Source organism: Quercus robur, chromosome 1 (assembly GCF_932294415.1).
Source record: "Quercus robur chromosome 1, dhQueRobu3.1, whole genome shotgun sequence".
In the NCBI taxonomy this organism is placed as follows: domain Eukaryota; kingdom Viridiplantae; phylum Streptophyta; class Magnoliopsida; order Fagales; family Fagaceae; genus Quercus; species Quercus robur.
In genome coordinates this window covers 19988868-20004100 of record NC_065534.1, presented here as the reverse complement: position 1 = coordinate 20004100, position 15233 = coordinate 19988868, and the positions used below count along the sequence as shown (strand labels likewise).

Genomic DNA, 15233 nt, shown 5'->3' with positions numbered 1-15233 from the left:
ATGAGGATAAGATCAAGAGGGAACAAGATATAGGGAGGCTATGAAATATCTAAAGCGAAAGCTGCTACCACCGCATTAAATACTCCGCAGCTAACTCTCTGACCGCATTAATGAGAAAGTGATACTTGAACAGTAACTTTCAGGCTTACAGCTACTACTCAAGAAGGTGCTAATGGGACAAGGATCAACACCAACAATCTAATCTGCACATGGAAGGTGGAGATGAAAGTGGAAGATAGTATAAAATGGAAAGGAGACCTTGAGAGAAGGGGATTGAGAAATTAATAAAGAAACACTGTAGCAATCAAGAATTGAAACTTGTAATCAAACTTAAGAGAAATATATAAAAACTGATTTCCTCAGACTGTGCCGAGGATGATTTTTTTTAGATCAAACCAGTCTATCTTCATTTTATTGTCATCAAAATCTACTTTACTTGTTGTTTGATTCATTAAACCCCAGTTTTCCAACCCACTCTCTACAAATTTATTGTATTGGGTTTTTTGAACCTAAGCTCATTTATCTTTTGCGCTAAGGACTCAAATCTGGTCTTTACATAAATGATTCAATTGAATGAAAGCAAATTTAAAAAAACTAAAATAAATTTCACAAGTCTGTTTGAATTGAGAGAGAGTATAGTAGAATTGGCTAAAAATAATCTTATTTTTAGCTAATTCCCCTCCACTCCCCCTCTCTCTTCCCTCAATTCAAACGACTCAAACCTTTTTTTATTTATTTATATTTTAGAATACGAAATATTTTTAACACACACAAATGGCTCAAACTTAGGAAGCATACTTTGCATTTTAGCCTATAAAAAATAAAATTTAATTAATAATTGAAAAATATTTTATAAATTAATGAAAATTAATAAAGAAACTTTAATTGAATAATAATTTCTAAAAATCTTTTTTATTAGTTAATTACATACTTAATGAATTTTTTTTAACGGGATTAAAAAGGAAAAAAAAATACTTAGAAAACTTATAAATCCTTAAAAAACTTTTATAATATAAAATAGAGAGGGTCAAATAAAGTTATAAGAATAAAATGTATTTAGTGCAATTTCCATTTTAGCCTAATAATAAATAAATAAATAAAAATCCCCTCGTCTCGCCTAGTTGCTTCCAGCTTCCAAGGCACACTTGCATTGCAGTACATTCCCTGTAACAGTCGTATCATCGTATGCCCTCTTTTTTAGTTTCTCAATGCCATTGATTCCTTTGCACGCCTGATCATGACTATGCCATACTGGTAATTCTAACTTCTTCTTCTTTTTCTTTTTCTTTTTTTTCTTTTTTTTTTTAATAAATAGCAAGCAAGGTTTTGTAACACAGAATCTTGCTCGTGTTATCGACCAGATTGTGCTTCACAACGCGAAACCCTAAGGGCAAAATCTTGGTTTTCGCATTCTGGATTCTTTGTAAACTTCGAACATGGTGAGTAAGGGTTTTCAATTTTGATTCTTTTTCCCCTTTTTTTGGGAATATTCTTTGCGTTCTTGGGACAATGCCTTTAACAAATAGTAATGTGCAAACAAACAGAGGGTTTTAGGGTTTAATTGCTTTGTTATGAATTAATACTAATATTAGTGTTTGCAAATTTTTGACTTGTTGTTGGGTGTGTCTTTGTTGGAATTTACAGGCAGAGAATAAGCAGGCAGATATAAGGAAGTGGTTTATGAAATCCCATGACAAGGGCAATGCCAAGGAATCCAAGCCTGCAATTCCTGCCCCAACCAATAAATCACAGCCCGAAAAACCGGTGGGTATCCTTGCATTTTTTATCTGCATCCTACATTAGTATTAGTAGAAGAAGTAGGAAAAATAAGTGTATGTCAATTAAGGAAGTAAATGAGAATATGAACTCTGATAGACTAGAATGTTGGAAAAGAATATCTAACTAATATGTTCAGTGTCCGTTTGGGAACAGCTTATCTAGCTTTTTGCTTTTGATAAAAGCTAAAAGCTAAATAAAATAAGGAAGAGAAATAAAAAATATATTGAATGTGTGCAGGAGATGGTAAGATAACCATTGGGTATCCTTACTTTTTTATCTTGTATCGATACATTGGTATTAGTACAAGTAGTAAAAAAAAAGACATAAAAGTTCGGCAAAAAGCTGCATCCAATTGCACGCTAAATGCCTATATAAGTTTTGTGTAAAGCTTAGTTTTAGCTTTGGTTCTAGTAAAATTTGGAAAAAGATGGAATGAATTCCTGTTTTTTGTTATGTGCGTATGAATTAAGCCTGAATTGAAATTTGGTTTCTGAGTTTTGGGAAAAATTTGGAAGATAGAATAGAATCCAAGTTTTGATATGTGTTGGGTCAAAAATGAAAACTTTATGTTTATGTAGATGTGTGTATGTGTTCAAGTGTTACATAAGGCATGATAAGCTTGAAATTTGATTACCTCTGGGGTTAATTTGGAAATTTTGAATTTAATTCCAGAATTTCAATGCCGAGGGTTTCTATTTTGTGCACTGATCCTTTTGAGAGTTTTTTCTTATTAGTTTTATAGTACTCTCTGTTTGGTTGTCAAGATTTCCACTAGAAGACTCCAAAGGAAAGAGGAATTTTTTCAGGTTGTTGTTTAGAGGAATTGTTGTGGGGTTACTGTTTTCTTTTATGTAGATAGAAACTGAAGGTACCGGTCATCCCCTAGTGCATATGTTTAGTTTGCTATCTTGACTTACTAACAAATGAATGCACCAATGAGCTTTGGTTCAAATGGCAATTCCTCCCCCCATTGAGGTCATGGTTCAAACCCCCTCGGGTGAGTCCATAACTTACCAATAAAAAAAGAAGAAGCTTACTAATACATGAATGCTATTGACAAAACAAGAAAACATGAAGTATGCATGACTATGTTTTTTTTTTAACTTCTTGTTCTCCCCCCTTTGTTTTAACTGTCATGAAGTAACTGAAGTAAGTTGATAACTTATCTATTTATTTATTTTATCTTTGGGACAAATGCAGGCTCGTGCAAGCCCAGAAAGTTCGGGCAGAAGGAAAACTAGCAAGTATTTTGCTACTGACAAACAAAAGCCAAAAGATGAAAAGGAGACAGAGGAACTTCCAACAAAACGAAAGGCTCAAAAGCATAATGATGAATCAGTTAAACCCCCACCTGCTAAAAAAGTTCACATAGTTGACGATGATGATGATGACGATGACGATGACGACTTTGTCTTTTCTAGTTCTAGGAAGAAATCGAATGATGTGACTCCTAGTAAGAAGTTGAAAAGTGGGTCAGGTAGGGGAATTGCACAGAAACCTGTAGACATTGAAGAAGGTGATGAGGATGATGATAAAGATTTTGAAACTCCTCTTAAGTCTGGTGGAAGGGGACGTGGTGGAAGAGGTTCATCAGCAACACCAGCTGGTGGAAGGGGCAGAGGTGGTGCACAGAAACCTGTAGACATTGAAGAAGGCGATGAGGATGATGATAAAGATATTGAAACTCCTCTTAAGTCTGGTGGAAGGGGACGTGGTGGAAGAGGTTCATCGGCAGCACCAGCTGGTGGAAGAGGCAGAGGTGGTGGACGGGGTGGATTTATGAGCTTTGGAGAAAGGAAAGATCCCCCACATAAAGGAGAAAAGGTGAAAAATATTGAAAATATATGGACTGATGAATAAAAATTCTCTACCATTCTCAATGTTAATGTTGAATCTTGTTTTGTGTCTTAGGAAGTCCCTGAGGGTGCTCCCGAGTGTTTAGCTGGTTTAACTTTTGTAATTAGTGGAACACTTGACAGGTACTTTTGTTCATCTTTGTATTGATGTTATCATGTTTATCTTTTATGGAATTAAATGTTAAAATTCCTACTTTATGTGTTTTCATATGTGGTCCAGACCACATTTTGCTCAAAGATATAAAAAATAAATTTTGATTGTGAATGCCATAAGTCTTTGGTGATTATTGTCTCAGCTGTGATGCTGGCCTAATTGTGGGATTTCTATGGTTATATACCTTGTATATTTTATGGGCTTGAGAGTGTCTATTGACTGATTTTACAGCCTAGAGCGTGAAGAAGCTGAAGATTTGATTAAACGCCACGGTGGTCGTATCACTGGATCCATCAGCAAGAAAACGGTTTTCTCATACTTTTTTTCTCGTATGTGCTTGGATTGACATGACTATCAGCATGGGATTAACATCTTCTGTTTGCAGAATTATCTTTTATGTGATGAAGATATTGGGGGTCGGAAATCCTCAAAAGCTAAAGAGCTAGGGTTTGTAATCTCAGAATCATACATGTGATTTGTTTTGAGTTCCTTACTTTGTTATATTCTAACACCACTAGCTTTTTGTATCTTTATATAGTACTGCCTTTCTCACTGAGGATGGATTGTTTGATCTGATCCGTGCATCAAAACCTGCAAAAGCACCTGTACAAGAAGAATCTAAGAGGCCAGTGGATAAGGTTGCACCTCTACCAAAGAAAAGCCCACAGAAAATAGAAACAAAGAGTATGTACCAAATAAATACATGCATTTTTTTTTAATCATTTTAATATTAGTTGAATATCTAGATGGCTTTTGTTTTTGGGTTATTCTGTGGATCTGGATTCCTTTTTATTTATTTTAAATATGTGGTTTTATTCAAAGGATATGCTCCTGGTTTTGATATTGGCCCTTGAATTATGGACCTCTTCTGTACCTGTTGTGGCCTTGCTGGGTTTTAATGACATGCTATCCTCAGATGTCTATCCATTTATTGTTTGATTAAGTCTCATTATTTTGAAGACTGTGAGGACAAATTGGAGGTTTATGTGTGGCACTGAGACCCAGAACTGTTGCAGGGCAGAAAAATCAATGCAAATTGATTTCAATATCTTTGTGTCATTTGACAAAAGCTATAGAATGGATGCCCTATAATTAGAACCTTACAGTTTTTTTTTTTCCTTTCTTCTTTGATAGGTAGATAATGGGGGAGGGGGAGTTGGGGTTCTAACCACAGACATGGGGCATTAAAAAGGACACCATTACTACTGGGCTATCACTTGAACCCCAACCTAGAGATTTTCTAATTAGAACACTACAGTGAATATGTTGCACTTAGGGCAAATTTAGATGTAAATTCTATTAATTTGCATAATTTGATTGTTTCATTCCTAATGTTGTTGAATGAGAAGAAAGTCAGGCTCTGTAGGTTCTGCATTAGTCCTAGACATTGCTGGTATCGAAGATCACATTTCTTGTATTTTCTTGAAAATGTGTGTGTTGTGTGTGTGTGTGTGTTAAGGAGAATGTGATTCCAAAAAGGCATTTCTTTTGCTCCATTGGACTGTTCAAATGTTTATTATGGTGATTTTTAAAGATGAGATAATTGTGAACTGTCATTTGCCTACATTATCTCCATTAATCTTGCTTGAGCTTGCAAGGAGAGCCTGATCTTTTAGCATGTGGAGGAAATGGGAGGCCCAATCAATTTTTAGTCTTTGGACATAGAAATGCTTATGATAGTGACTTAACCAAGTAGTTGCATTATTCCTTGGTTTTCTCTTACATATGTTGGCAAATTGATTATTCTAGAAGATAGCATCGGCAACTCGTTGGCAACAAATGTATCTGGCAAAGGCTTGACCTCAGGGGTGTCCCCAGCTAAGCATAAAACTAAAACAGTTGCGAAGAGTGACTTAACATGGACGGAAAAATATAAGCCAAAGGTTCCAAATGATATTATTGGAAATCAGTCACTGGTATGTGTTAGTTCTCATTTTTCTGCCATTGCTTTTGGAACTAAATTTATATCTTCATTTATCTAAATCTGGAAAAAGAATTGTAAGGATTTCTTTATCTAATGATGTGCAGGTTAAGCAACTTCATGACTGGTTGAGAAGTTGGAATGAGCAATTTCTTGATACTGGAAATAAGAAAAAGGGAAAAAAACAAAATGATTCTGGTGCCAAAAAAGCTGTGCTATTAAGTGGAACTCCTGGTATAGGAAAAACTACCTCCGCAAAGTTGGTTAGTCAGATGCTCGGTTTCCAGGCAATAGAGGTGGGGTCATTTTTTACCAAGATACACATTTCTATTGAGCATCTAGATCATGAGTTTCACCCCCAAGACATATAAATCAATGGTATGATTTTTCATTTGCCCTCATGATCTCCCTTCTTTTTTTTAGGTAAATGCTAGTGACAGTCGTGGGAAGGCTGATGCCAAAATTGAGAAAGGAATTGGTGGAAGCAATGCGAATTCTATAAAGGAACTTGTCAGCAATGAGGCCTTGAGTGTCAACATGGATCGGTTGGTCTTGCATTCATTAATATCTCACATAAGTGCATAGAATATGATTGTTTGAAATTTCTGCTAAAGTTTATTGTTGAAGTTGCAGATCAAAGCATCCAAAAACTGTGCTGATTATGGACGAGGTTGATGGGATGTCTGCTGGAGATAGGGGTGGAATTGCTGACCTTATTGCTAGCATCAAGATTTCCAAAATTCCTATTATCTGCATTTGTAATGATCGATACAGTCAGAAACTAAAAAGTCTTGTGAACTACTGTTTGCTTCTCAGCTTTCGAAAACCTACAAAACAGCAGGTTTTTGCTCTGATTTCTATAATTGTTTTTAGAGTACTTTTTTTTTTTTTTTTATGCATGAAATTTAATGCAGTTGTGATCTTGTCCTTTCATCTGGTATTTGCTGAATTGACATTCTCTTGTTGTTTGTTTTTGTGATGATGTTTAAAAGACTAGAGTTAGTTGGATTATCTAAAATAAACATTCCAAGTTATGTTTAGTTTGGACCAACCTTTTCTTGGCAATTTTGTCAACTTGAGTTCTTGGAAAGTTCATGGCCTAAAATCTTGTGGTTGATATATGCAGGTATACTACTCTGATTTTAATAATAGGTACCAAGACTTATGGAAATGAAAGGCATTTTTGTTTTGCTTTTTATTTTTTATTTATTTGTTTGAGTGTGTTGGGGGGGGGGGGACTCCTTTTTAGACACTGGAATCATGCTTATGGTTAGAATATGCTGTGTTTTTTACACAGGCACACTTGTTGGCATTTCATGGGTTGCTATTGATACCCACATGAAACTTTTATCCGAGATTTGGGTTAGTTTTGTTGATACATCTTGAATAGCGTTTAAGTATGGAACATCACAAAATTTTGAGTTTCCACTGGTATATTTCTAACTCTGGGATTCTCTCCCTATTATTGTTCTTTGGGAAAATTACAACTAGCCTTGTTTTATTCTACATGACTGCTCCAAAGTTTCAAATTTACGAGATACTGCCACCTTTATTTTTACTCTAATACGTGGTGGCTTTATGTTGAGAATTATGTTGTGGCTACAGATATTTGTGATCACAGACATTTCAAACTCTAATCAAATTTTGTGGATCCTAAATATCATTGTAACTTGTAAGAGAAATGTGTGCTTATGGATATGTCATGATTCTTTATATGATTAAAGGTCACTTTTTATGACCCCATTCGGGTGATTCATTGAATCAGACTCATCAAATGATGTGTTGGAAAGAGAATTAGTCCAATCCTTTTTTGGGAAGTGTGTGCAAGGACATGCTCTTAAGGCTTTTGGGGCCAATCAATCTCTTTTTATAAAATTTACCTGAAGAATTCTTGTATGGTGGTGAATGGAGTGCCAGCCCATTAATGGGAGGCCAATGTGACCCTTGATATTGGGTATGCCTTGACTCTGTGTGTGTGTGTGGTATGCATATCCCTCTGTGATGGAAAATAAACTTTTGGTGTTCTAGCTTCTGCAATATTTGCTGTACATTTTAAGCCCACTACGGCCAATTGCCCAGTTGCTAATGCCAAATTTGGTTTATGATAGATGGCAAAGAGGTTAATGCAAGTTGCAACTGCAGAAGGGCTTCAAGTTAATCAGGTAAATACTCCATCAATGCTTTAGTTTATATTTGTAATTGGTCATAGCTGCTTAAGTGAATGTTTATAGTGACTTATCAACAAAAAAAATATTTATAGTGATGAACTCATCTAGGCCCCATTTGGTACGTGAGTTCAAACACATGTTTTCAGTTTTTAAACAACATTACACGTATTTCCACACTTTTTTACCCACATGTATTTCCAAGAAAACTGAAAACTGTTATTTAAACACACGTAACAAACGGGCCCCTAGTTTTACTGTTTTGTGACATGTAATATGTTTATTTTTGAGCCTCGTGATTCTCCTTTTTATTAATTTTAACCAATAATATATTCACTGAATTTTTCACTATTTATTGTTTTAGATTGCTCTTGAGGAACTCGCAGAAAGAGTTAATGGAGATATGCGCATGGCTATAAACCAGTTGCAGTATATGAGCCTCTCCATGTCAGTCATTCAATATGATGACATTAGGCAGCGTCTTCTTAGCAGTTCAAAGGACGAAGATATTTCACCTTTCACTGCTGTTGACAAGTATGCCAATGATCCTATTATACTTTAGAAATGTTGACCATGTTCTGGTCTCATCTCAATTCATTGTGTAGTTTCATGGTTTTTCTGTATTTATTATTTCTGGATGAGAAAGGCTCTAATATCTTCAGAAAGGTGCTGCGACCACATAATATATTATTTCTAATAGTGTAAATCAAATACATACTCTTGTCATGACTCCTACTATTTTGGTCTGTTTATATGGAATCTTTTTATTCGTGGGATTGGGATTTAGCTATGCATGTGCTGGAGATAGAAATGTGGGTCTAGACCGATTGTCTAACTAAACAAAGCCCTATTAAGTATACCTTGATTAATAATTTTACCATTGAGGTTTGGGAAATGATAGAGCTTCTAGACCCAGAATATGAAATTACTTTGTATCTTCTTGTGATATTTCTGTTAGTTGGGAGATTTTTGGTTGCTTCTAGATCAAAAATACGAAAGTGTGAGCTGATATGGTTACATTCTACCCTTTTTCTAGTTTAAATGATCACACATATGCATGCCTCATACTAACTTGTAGGCTTTGTACCTTATCCTTTATTAAGTTTTGACAATTACACGTCATCCTTCCATGTGATTGTAGGCTGTTTGGTTTTAATGCGGGGAAGTTGAGGATGGATGAGCGGATTGACCTGAGCATGAGTGATCCTGATCTAGTCCCTCTTCTTATTCAGGTTCTTTTCATCCTTGAGCTTTTAAAAATTCTATACTGCATGGTGATCAATTAGTATCTGCAGAATCCTTTTTTTTTTTTTTAGTAAGTAGTCTCTGCAGAATCTTCCAACTAAGAAATCAACAAAATGTTATATGCAATTTACCATTGGAGATTTGTAACAGGAAAAAAAATGACTCCAAATTTCAGAGTGACAGAGCCAACACAGATGATAGCCTGTTCAGCAGGTTCAGTCACCATGTTGCTGGCTCAATGTATATACAGTACAGTTGAACTGTGTTACCACAAATAACTAATTGGAATTACAAAATATTTTGAAAAAATGCAAAACTAATGGTAATTGAAAGTCTCTTTGGAAATTCTTTAGGTGGTAAGTATTTTTCTGGGGAATATTATTTACTTGAAATTCTACATTTTTTAAGAGTTTGCAGGGGAATGTAATGCTAGTTGGTTATTTTCTGACACCAAGATTTGCTCTTAATTCTAGTGTTGTGTCCAAGTCTCCAAGAAGTATAGTTGTTAGAACCATGACCAAGAAAGTTGTGCATTGTCCAAGTCTACAAGAATGCTTTGTTTGTTTCAACGTTAAATTTTTCTAGAAAATGAGTCATCTTTTAAAAAGTATTTTCTATAAAACTATCCAATTTTCCTATGTTTGGTAGCAACTTTAAATGTGTTGGAAAACTATCTCCTAATTTCCCCTTTTTAGCTTGCCACAAGATAGAGTTGCTTTCCAAAAAATATTAGTGGAAAACAATCTCTAAAAAATAAGTTATACTTTTTATTTTGACCAAAAATAGTTTCCTTTGACTCGTTTTTTCTGATGCTAACAAACACGGGAAAACATGGAAAACTATCTTCACGTAAAGTTATCCATTGAAACAAATGGAGTGGAAGTGTAATTGTCAAAATGATCACCAAGAAATTGTATACTGATCTCCATTGGCTAATTCTTTTTACCTTTTTTCAGACTTGGAAAATAAATAGGACAAAAAGAAATGCCTGTTGTGCACTTGCAAACCCCCTTCTCCCCCAAATAAATTCTCTCCCTCCCTCCCTCTCTCTCTCTCTCTCTCTCTCTTTCACAAACACACACACACACTATACAAAGGATAAAGCATGCTATCTTACAACCCCTTCCCTTCTGCGTGTTTTACATAATCCTTTTCTTGGTACCATATATATGTCTTAAGGCTCCAATGCCTCATATCTGTACGAATTTCTTGCAATTTTATTGCACTTACAGTTTTTCCTGCACCCTCGTCATTCTTTATTCACGTCAATTGATCCATATGCTTAGGAATTAAAGAAATGTTTATGCACTGTCTTTTTCTTTTGTTTACCGAAATCATGTGCCTTTTCGTCCTATTTTTTGGATTTACAAAGTATTTGCCTCTGTTAATTTGTTTAGACCTTAGTTATGCAACTTGACCTAAAACTTAAACTACTTCTGAATTACTTTTCTAAGAAATGATTTATTTTGATATGGCAGGAAAATTATATTAATTACAGGCCAAGTTCTGCTGGTAAGGATGACAATGGAATCAAACGTATGAACTTGATTGCCCGTGCTGCTGAATCCATTGGTGATGGGGATATTTTCAATGTTCAGATTCGACGGTATCGACAGTGGCAGCTCTCTCAAAGTAGTTCACTTTCATCGTCTATAATCCCGTAGGTGCTCTTAATTCAGCTCTTGCAATTACAAGATTTTGTACTTGTTCTTTGAATTACAACTTAATTGGTGTTCAATTATTTATTTATTTTTGGTTATAATCAGTGCTGCACTGTTGCATGGGCAGAGGGAAATACTTCAACAGGTAAGGAATTGTCTATTTCATAAGAGTTGTTTGAGAGTTGTTGTGTTTTGGCATTTGGGTATTCAATGCAATATGTGAGGGACAACTTGAGTGTAGTAGATTAGGATGAACAAAATCCTGATGTTTGCAGCTGATATTTTACATTGTATTCAGCATTTTCTTTTTAGTTTTATCCTCATACATACTTTTTGAAGTTATCACATACTACTTTTTTTCTGCTTTTTTTTTTTTTGATAATTTGATAGTTGGGGGAGGGGGGGATTTGAACCTTGGATATCTCCATTAGAAACGTCAAGAAGTTTCAATAAAGCTACAAGGCTATTGGCTAGCAAAAACTATTTGGTTTTAGCTTGAAGCTTAATGTCAAAGTTGGAATCATGTCTGCAGGGAGAGAGGAATTTTAATAGATTTGGAGGGTGGCTGGGAAAGAACTCAACAATGGGTAAAAATCTGAGGCTTTTGGAGGATTTGCATGTTCATCTTCTCGCTTCTCGTGAATCTAGTTCGGGGAGGTGAATCTCTGTTCCATCTTTCAATTTATGCTTATTGTAACCTCATGTCCTTGTATATGTGCAAGTGTTTTCTAGTTTTTTATTGTAAAAGGCACCTACACGCACTTGAACATTATTCATAAGGCTTTCTTAATGATTTTATTATTATTATTTTTTTTTTAACGAATGGGGAACTGACTTAGACTTTAACAGCTGCCTCAGCATTGTTTACAGCACTTGGCTTTATGAAGCTGTACACATGCACTCATTGCACATTTAGTTTTGTCAATGACGTTTTGCAAACTGATACATGTATGTTTCCTTGGTTCACGACTCAGTTACTGAGAGGAGACAGACCAAGGAAAACAAATTTTGGAATTTATATTTGCTTTAGGTTTCCAGGGTTGTGAAATTCTTGCTTTTGTTTTCCTTTTTCCTCCTTTCACATGAAGTTGCTGTTAGTGTAACATTCAGTGTCGATGCAGACAATACAAAATATTTAGGCTACTTTATTATGCTATTTGGCTTGAACATGAGGCACTATTTATACTATTTGCTCCAGCTGCAGCAGGTATTTGTCTAGCAAATTTAGCTAGTAAAATTCATTAAAGTGCCTTATTTTTTAGTCTTGCTGATAAGTGTGAAATTATTCATACTAAGAAAGAAGAAATAAAAAAGAAACATTTTTTTATTTTATTTTATTAGAAATATAAAAGAAAAATGTCAATATGGAAGCTTGAATCTAAGGTTACTAATTGTTAGTACCAGGATATCTACTTGGTTTGACTTGTAGAAGACTTTTCTAATTGAAGTAATTTTTATGATTTCCTTAAGAGTGAATGCTAAGTATTTAAAAGTCAAGTAGATTTATTGTATTTTCCTCAATGTTCAGTATTCCTCTTTATCTCTTGTTTTCAACTTGATTCTGTATTGTTGATAATTCTGGTTGTAAATGCCAGTCAGTCTATTTGTCTCCCTTGCAATGCGTCTAATTGCCTACCGTGTAATTTTCACTTTGTTCTAATGATATAGGGAAACCGTGCGAGTAGAATACCTTACTCTTGTCCTGAAACGATTGACTGGGCCACTGCGGGAGCTGCCTAAGGTTGGAACTGCAATATGTTTATTATATTTACACTAGAAAATCCTGGAGAAGTTAAAATGGAATATTTGTTGAATGTGCATTTATTCAATCTGAGATGACCAGGATGAAGCAGTTCAAAAAGTTGTTGAGTTCATGAATATATACTCAATTAGTCAGGAGGATTTCGATACAATTGTGGAGCTATCAAAATTTCAGGTACCTCTACATACCTTGATTGCACCTTCATTATCAGAACTGCCATCAAAGTTTCATGTTATTTTATGGTTGTCTTTATGCATCAGGGGCATCCAAATCCGCTGGATGGCATACAGCCTGCTGTGAAAGCTGCTCTCACCAAAGCTTACAAAGAAGGAAGCAAAACAAGAATGGTACGAGCTGCAGATTTAATCACACTTCCTGGAGTGAAAAAAGCTCCTAAAAAGCGGATTGCAGCAATTCTGGAGCCATCTGATGATGGATTAGTTGATGGTGGTAGCACATTGGCAGAAGGTGAAGAAGAAAATTCTTCAGATACAGATGAGCTAGGTAAGCTTCTATACCTGATGCAAGTTTTAGGTTTTCAATGATATGATCTCTGCATAATTGAAAATTGATATTACTCATTGCTGGTTCTAAAGATCTGTCTGAGTTTAGGAGAATTCTGGTCCATTGTTTTAGTTTAGGTTTGCTCATTGTTCAAACTTCAAACTGATAACTTTTTTGTTATTGTTAACACTTACTAATAAGTATTCACCATTTTTTTAAAATAATTTTATTAAGACGGTAGATTACGTCATGGTCACGTTGATGAACACATGATGAAGGCCCTTAGATTCTCTTGCCAAATTTCTATATTGGCATTAGCTCCACTTCTAGTTTCATCCGCTAAAACAATATCATCTGCAAAAAGCATACACCAAGGGACTTCTTCTTGGATCAATTTAGCAAGAGCTCATCCATCACTAGTGCAAAGAAATATGGACTTAATGCTGATCCTTAATACAAACCTATATAGGAAACGAAACCCTCTTATGATTCCTTCACATGTTCTTACAATTGTTATAGCTTCATTGTACACATCCTTAATATGATTAAGAATGCAAAAAAATGAAATTTATAAATATATAAATAATTAAAATCCCCCAAAAACAGGAATTCAATGTGATTGAGAATATGCCTTAGATTGTTTGTTTCATCTGTATTATGCAATAAGGCACAAATTTTCATGAAGCTGGCCTGTCTTCTGGGATCATCTATTGATGCTCTCAGTTTCATTTTATGATTTCTTTTCAATGCATATGAAACGAGTTAATGGAATTTTAACAAAATTTCTGTTGAATTCTGTAAAGTATTTCAGGAAGTTGTTTTCTCAACATGTAAGCAAACATACCGGAGATCATTCATATCTTCTATTTATTTATGTAGATTGAATTCTTCAGGATTGCCAATATGTTGATTGCTTGTCTAAGCATGGTTAGTTGGTTAATTAATTGTTTTTACCTGTTCTTGTGATTGTATTAGAAGGTTCTGCCAATGGTGAGAAGCTACAGATGGAACTTCAGAGTTTGAATTCAAAAGGTTGGCGGTACCATTGTAGTACTTCATATGTGATTGTTCTAGTGTGTTCACCTTAATACTCAATTTCATTTCTGAGTCATTTGGGTGACTGGTATTCCTAATTGATCAGAATGATTGATGGGTTCTTTTACTGTGCCTTATATATTATAGGAATGCAAGTGGAGTTGGATCTCAAGGGCACAGGAAATTCAAGCACTAAGAAAACACCGGCTGGCAGAGGAAAAGGTGGTTCTGGATCTTCAGAAAAGAAAGGTGCACGGGGTTCAGGGGCTGGTGCCAAGAGAAAGAGATGAGAAATGATGAAAGTAGAGGCTTTGGTAATTTTGGCAATGTTCATAAATCAATGTAACTAGGTTTTCCTCCTTTTTTTTGGCTAGGTAATTTGAAGGGGAAAAAAGAGTAGGCTTTCCTCCACTGTTTTTGTAGGTTGATGTGAGAGTTTTAGGAGGGTGTTACTCGCTGGTATTTCTTTCGTCGAGGAAGGCTTTTGGTATCATTGCTGTAAACACATGGATTATATCTTTTTGAGTACATTATGGGATTGGAATTTGTGGTCTGTGTTCATTGATGCGTGATCCTTATATTGCATCCTAAAATAGTGTCACCTAATCATTTTCCACCCTAAAATTTGTATCATCATTCCTTAACTATTGATCATTCCTAAACTATTGACAATGTTGTACTTTTTATACCTTCTGTTCTAATCTAACGTAGTGAATGATTAGGTGACACTTTTTGGTCGGTGAATTCCATTCAGATTTTTCTATGCTAGTGGGAATTTCTTTCTCAGGAGTTATCATCAGACGCAAAAGGGAATGCAATTGTAGAATGGAACCGATGTCTAGAGCCTCCCCTGTTTTGGACACGAAGTTTTTTTAAAATCAAGAGTATCTTAAATTTTAATCAAGTACATGATTAAACTGAAATGGGATATCCTGTTTTTCAGCTAATTCAATTAGTTTATATGCCATTAGATCCAAAACCTTTTCTGTTGATGAATCCAAGTAATTTTCAAATGGTTGTTTCAAAAAAAAAAAAAAAAAAAATGTAATTCTCAAATGGGGTGGGCCTTCGGTCCATGCACCCAAAACTTTGAGTAAGTGCGATCCACTAGATAGGCTCGCTGCAATATGATTATGGACTTTTCGATCCAC

At 35.0% G+C, this 15233-nt stretch overlaps 1 protein-coding gene across 4 annotated transcripts; it reads left to right on the top strand.

Moving 5' to 3' along the window:
- Positions 1-1086: 1086 nt before the first annotated feature.
- On the top strand, positions 1087-14628 carry LOC126724666 (replication factor C subunit 1-like). 4 transcript variants are annotated; one of them, XM_050429085.1, is made up of 24 exons: positions 1087-1254; positions 1362-1439; positions 1645-1764; positions 2980-3382; positions 3491-3603; positions 3691-3758; positions 4021-4096; positions 4175-4236; positions 4328-4473; positions 5539-5705; positions 5818-6006; positions 6134-6255; positions 6344-6551; positions 7819-7872; positions 8240-8409; positions 9017-9107; positions 10599-10780; positions 10887-10926; positions 11314-11438; positions 12450-12522; positions 12625-12717; positions 12804-13047; positions 14023-14079; positions 14230-14628. In XM_050429085.1, the coding sequence occupies exons 2-24, from the start codon at positions 1437-1439 to the stop codon at positions 14370-14372; spliced, it is 2949 nt and encodes a 982-aa protein (XP_050285042.1). In that variant the 5' UTR covers positions 1087-1254; positions 1362-1436; the 3' UTR covers positions 14373-14628. The 4 variants fall into 4 exon arrangements, with proteins under 4 accessions (XP_050285042.1, XP_050285041.1, XP_050285039.1 ...); XM_050429084.1 differs by having other exon boundaries at positions 2980-3603; positions 14026-14079; XM_050429082.1 differs by having other exon boundaries at positions 2980-3603.
- The last annotated feature ends 605 nt before the right edge of the window (positions 14629-15233 follow it).

Excerpts from the sequence above, each read along its gene's own strand:
- LOC126724666 (XM_050429082.1), top strand. Across the intron at positions 3,759-4,020 it reads ATTAGTGGAACACTTGACAG|CCTAGAGCGTGAAGAAGCTG; the intron begins GTACTTTTGTTC and ends CTGATTTTACAG. Across the intron at positions 6,552-7,818 it reads GAAAACCTACAAAACAGCAG|ATGGCAAAGAGGTTAATGCA; the intron begins GTTTTTGCTCTG and ends GGTTTATGATAG.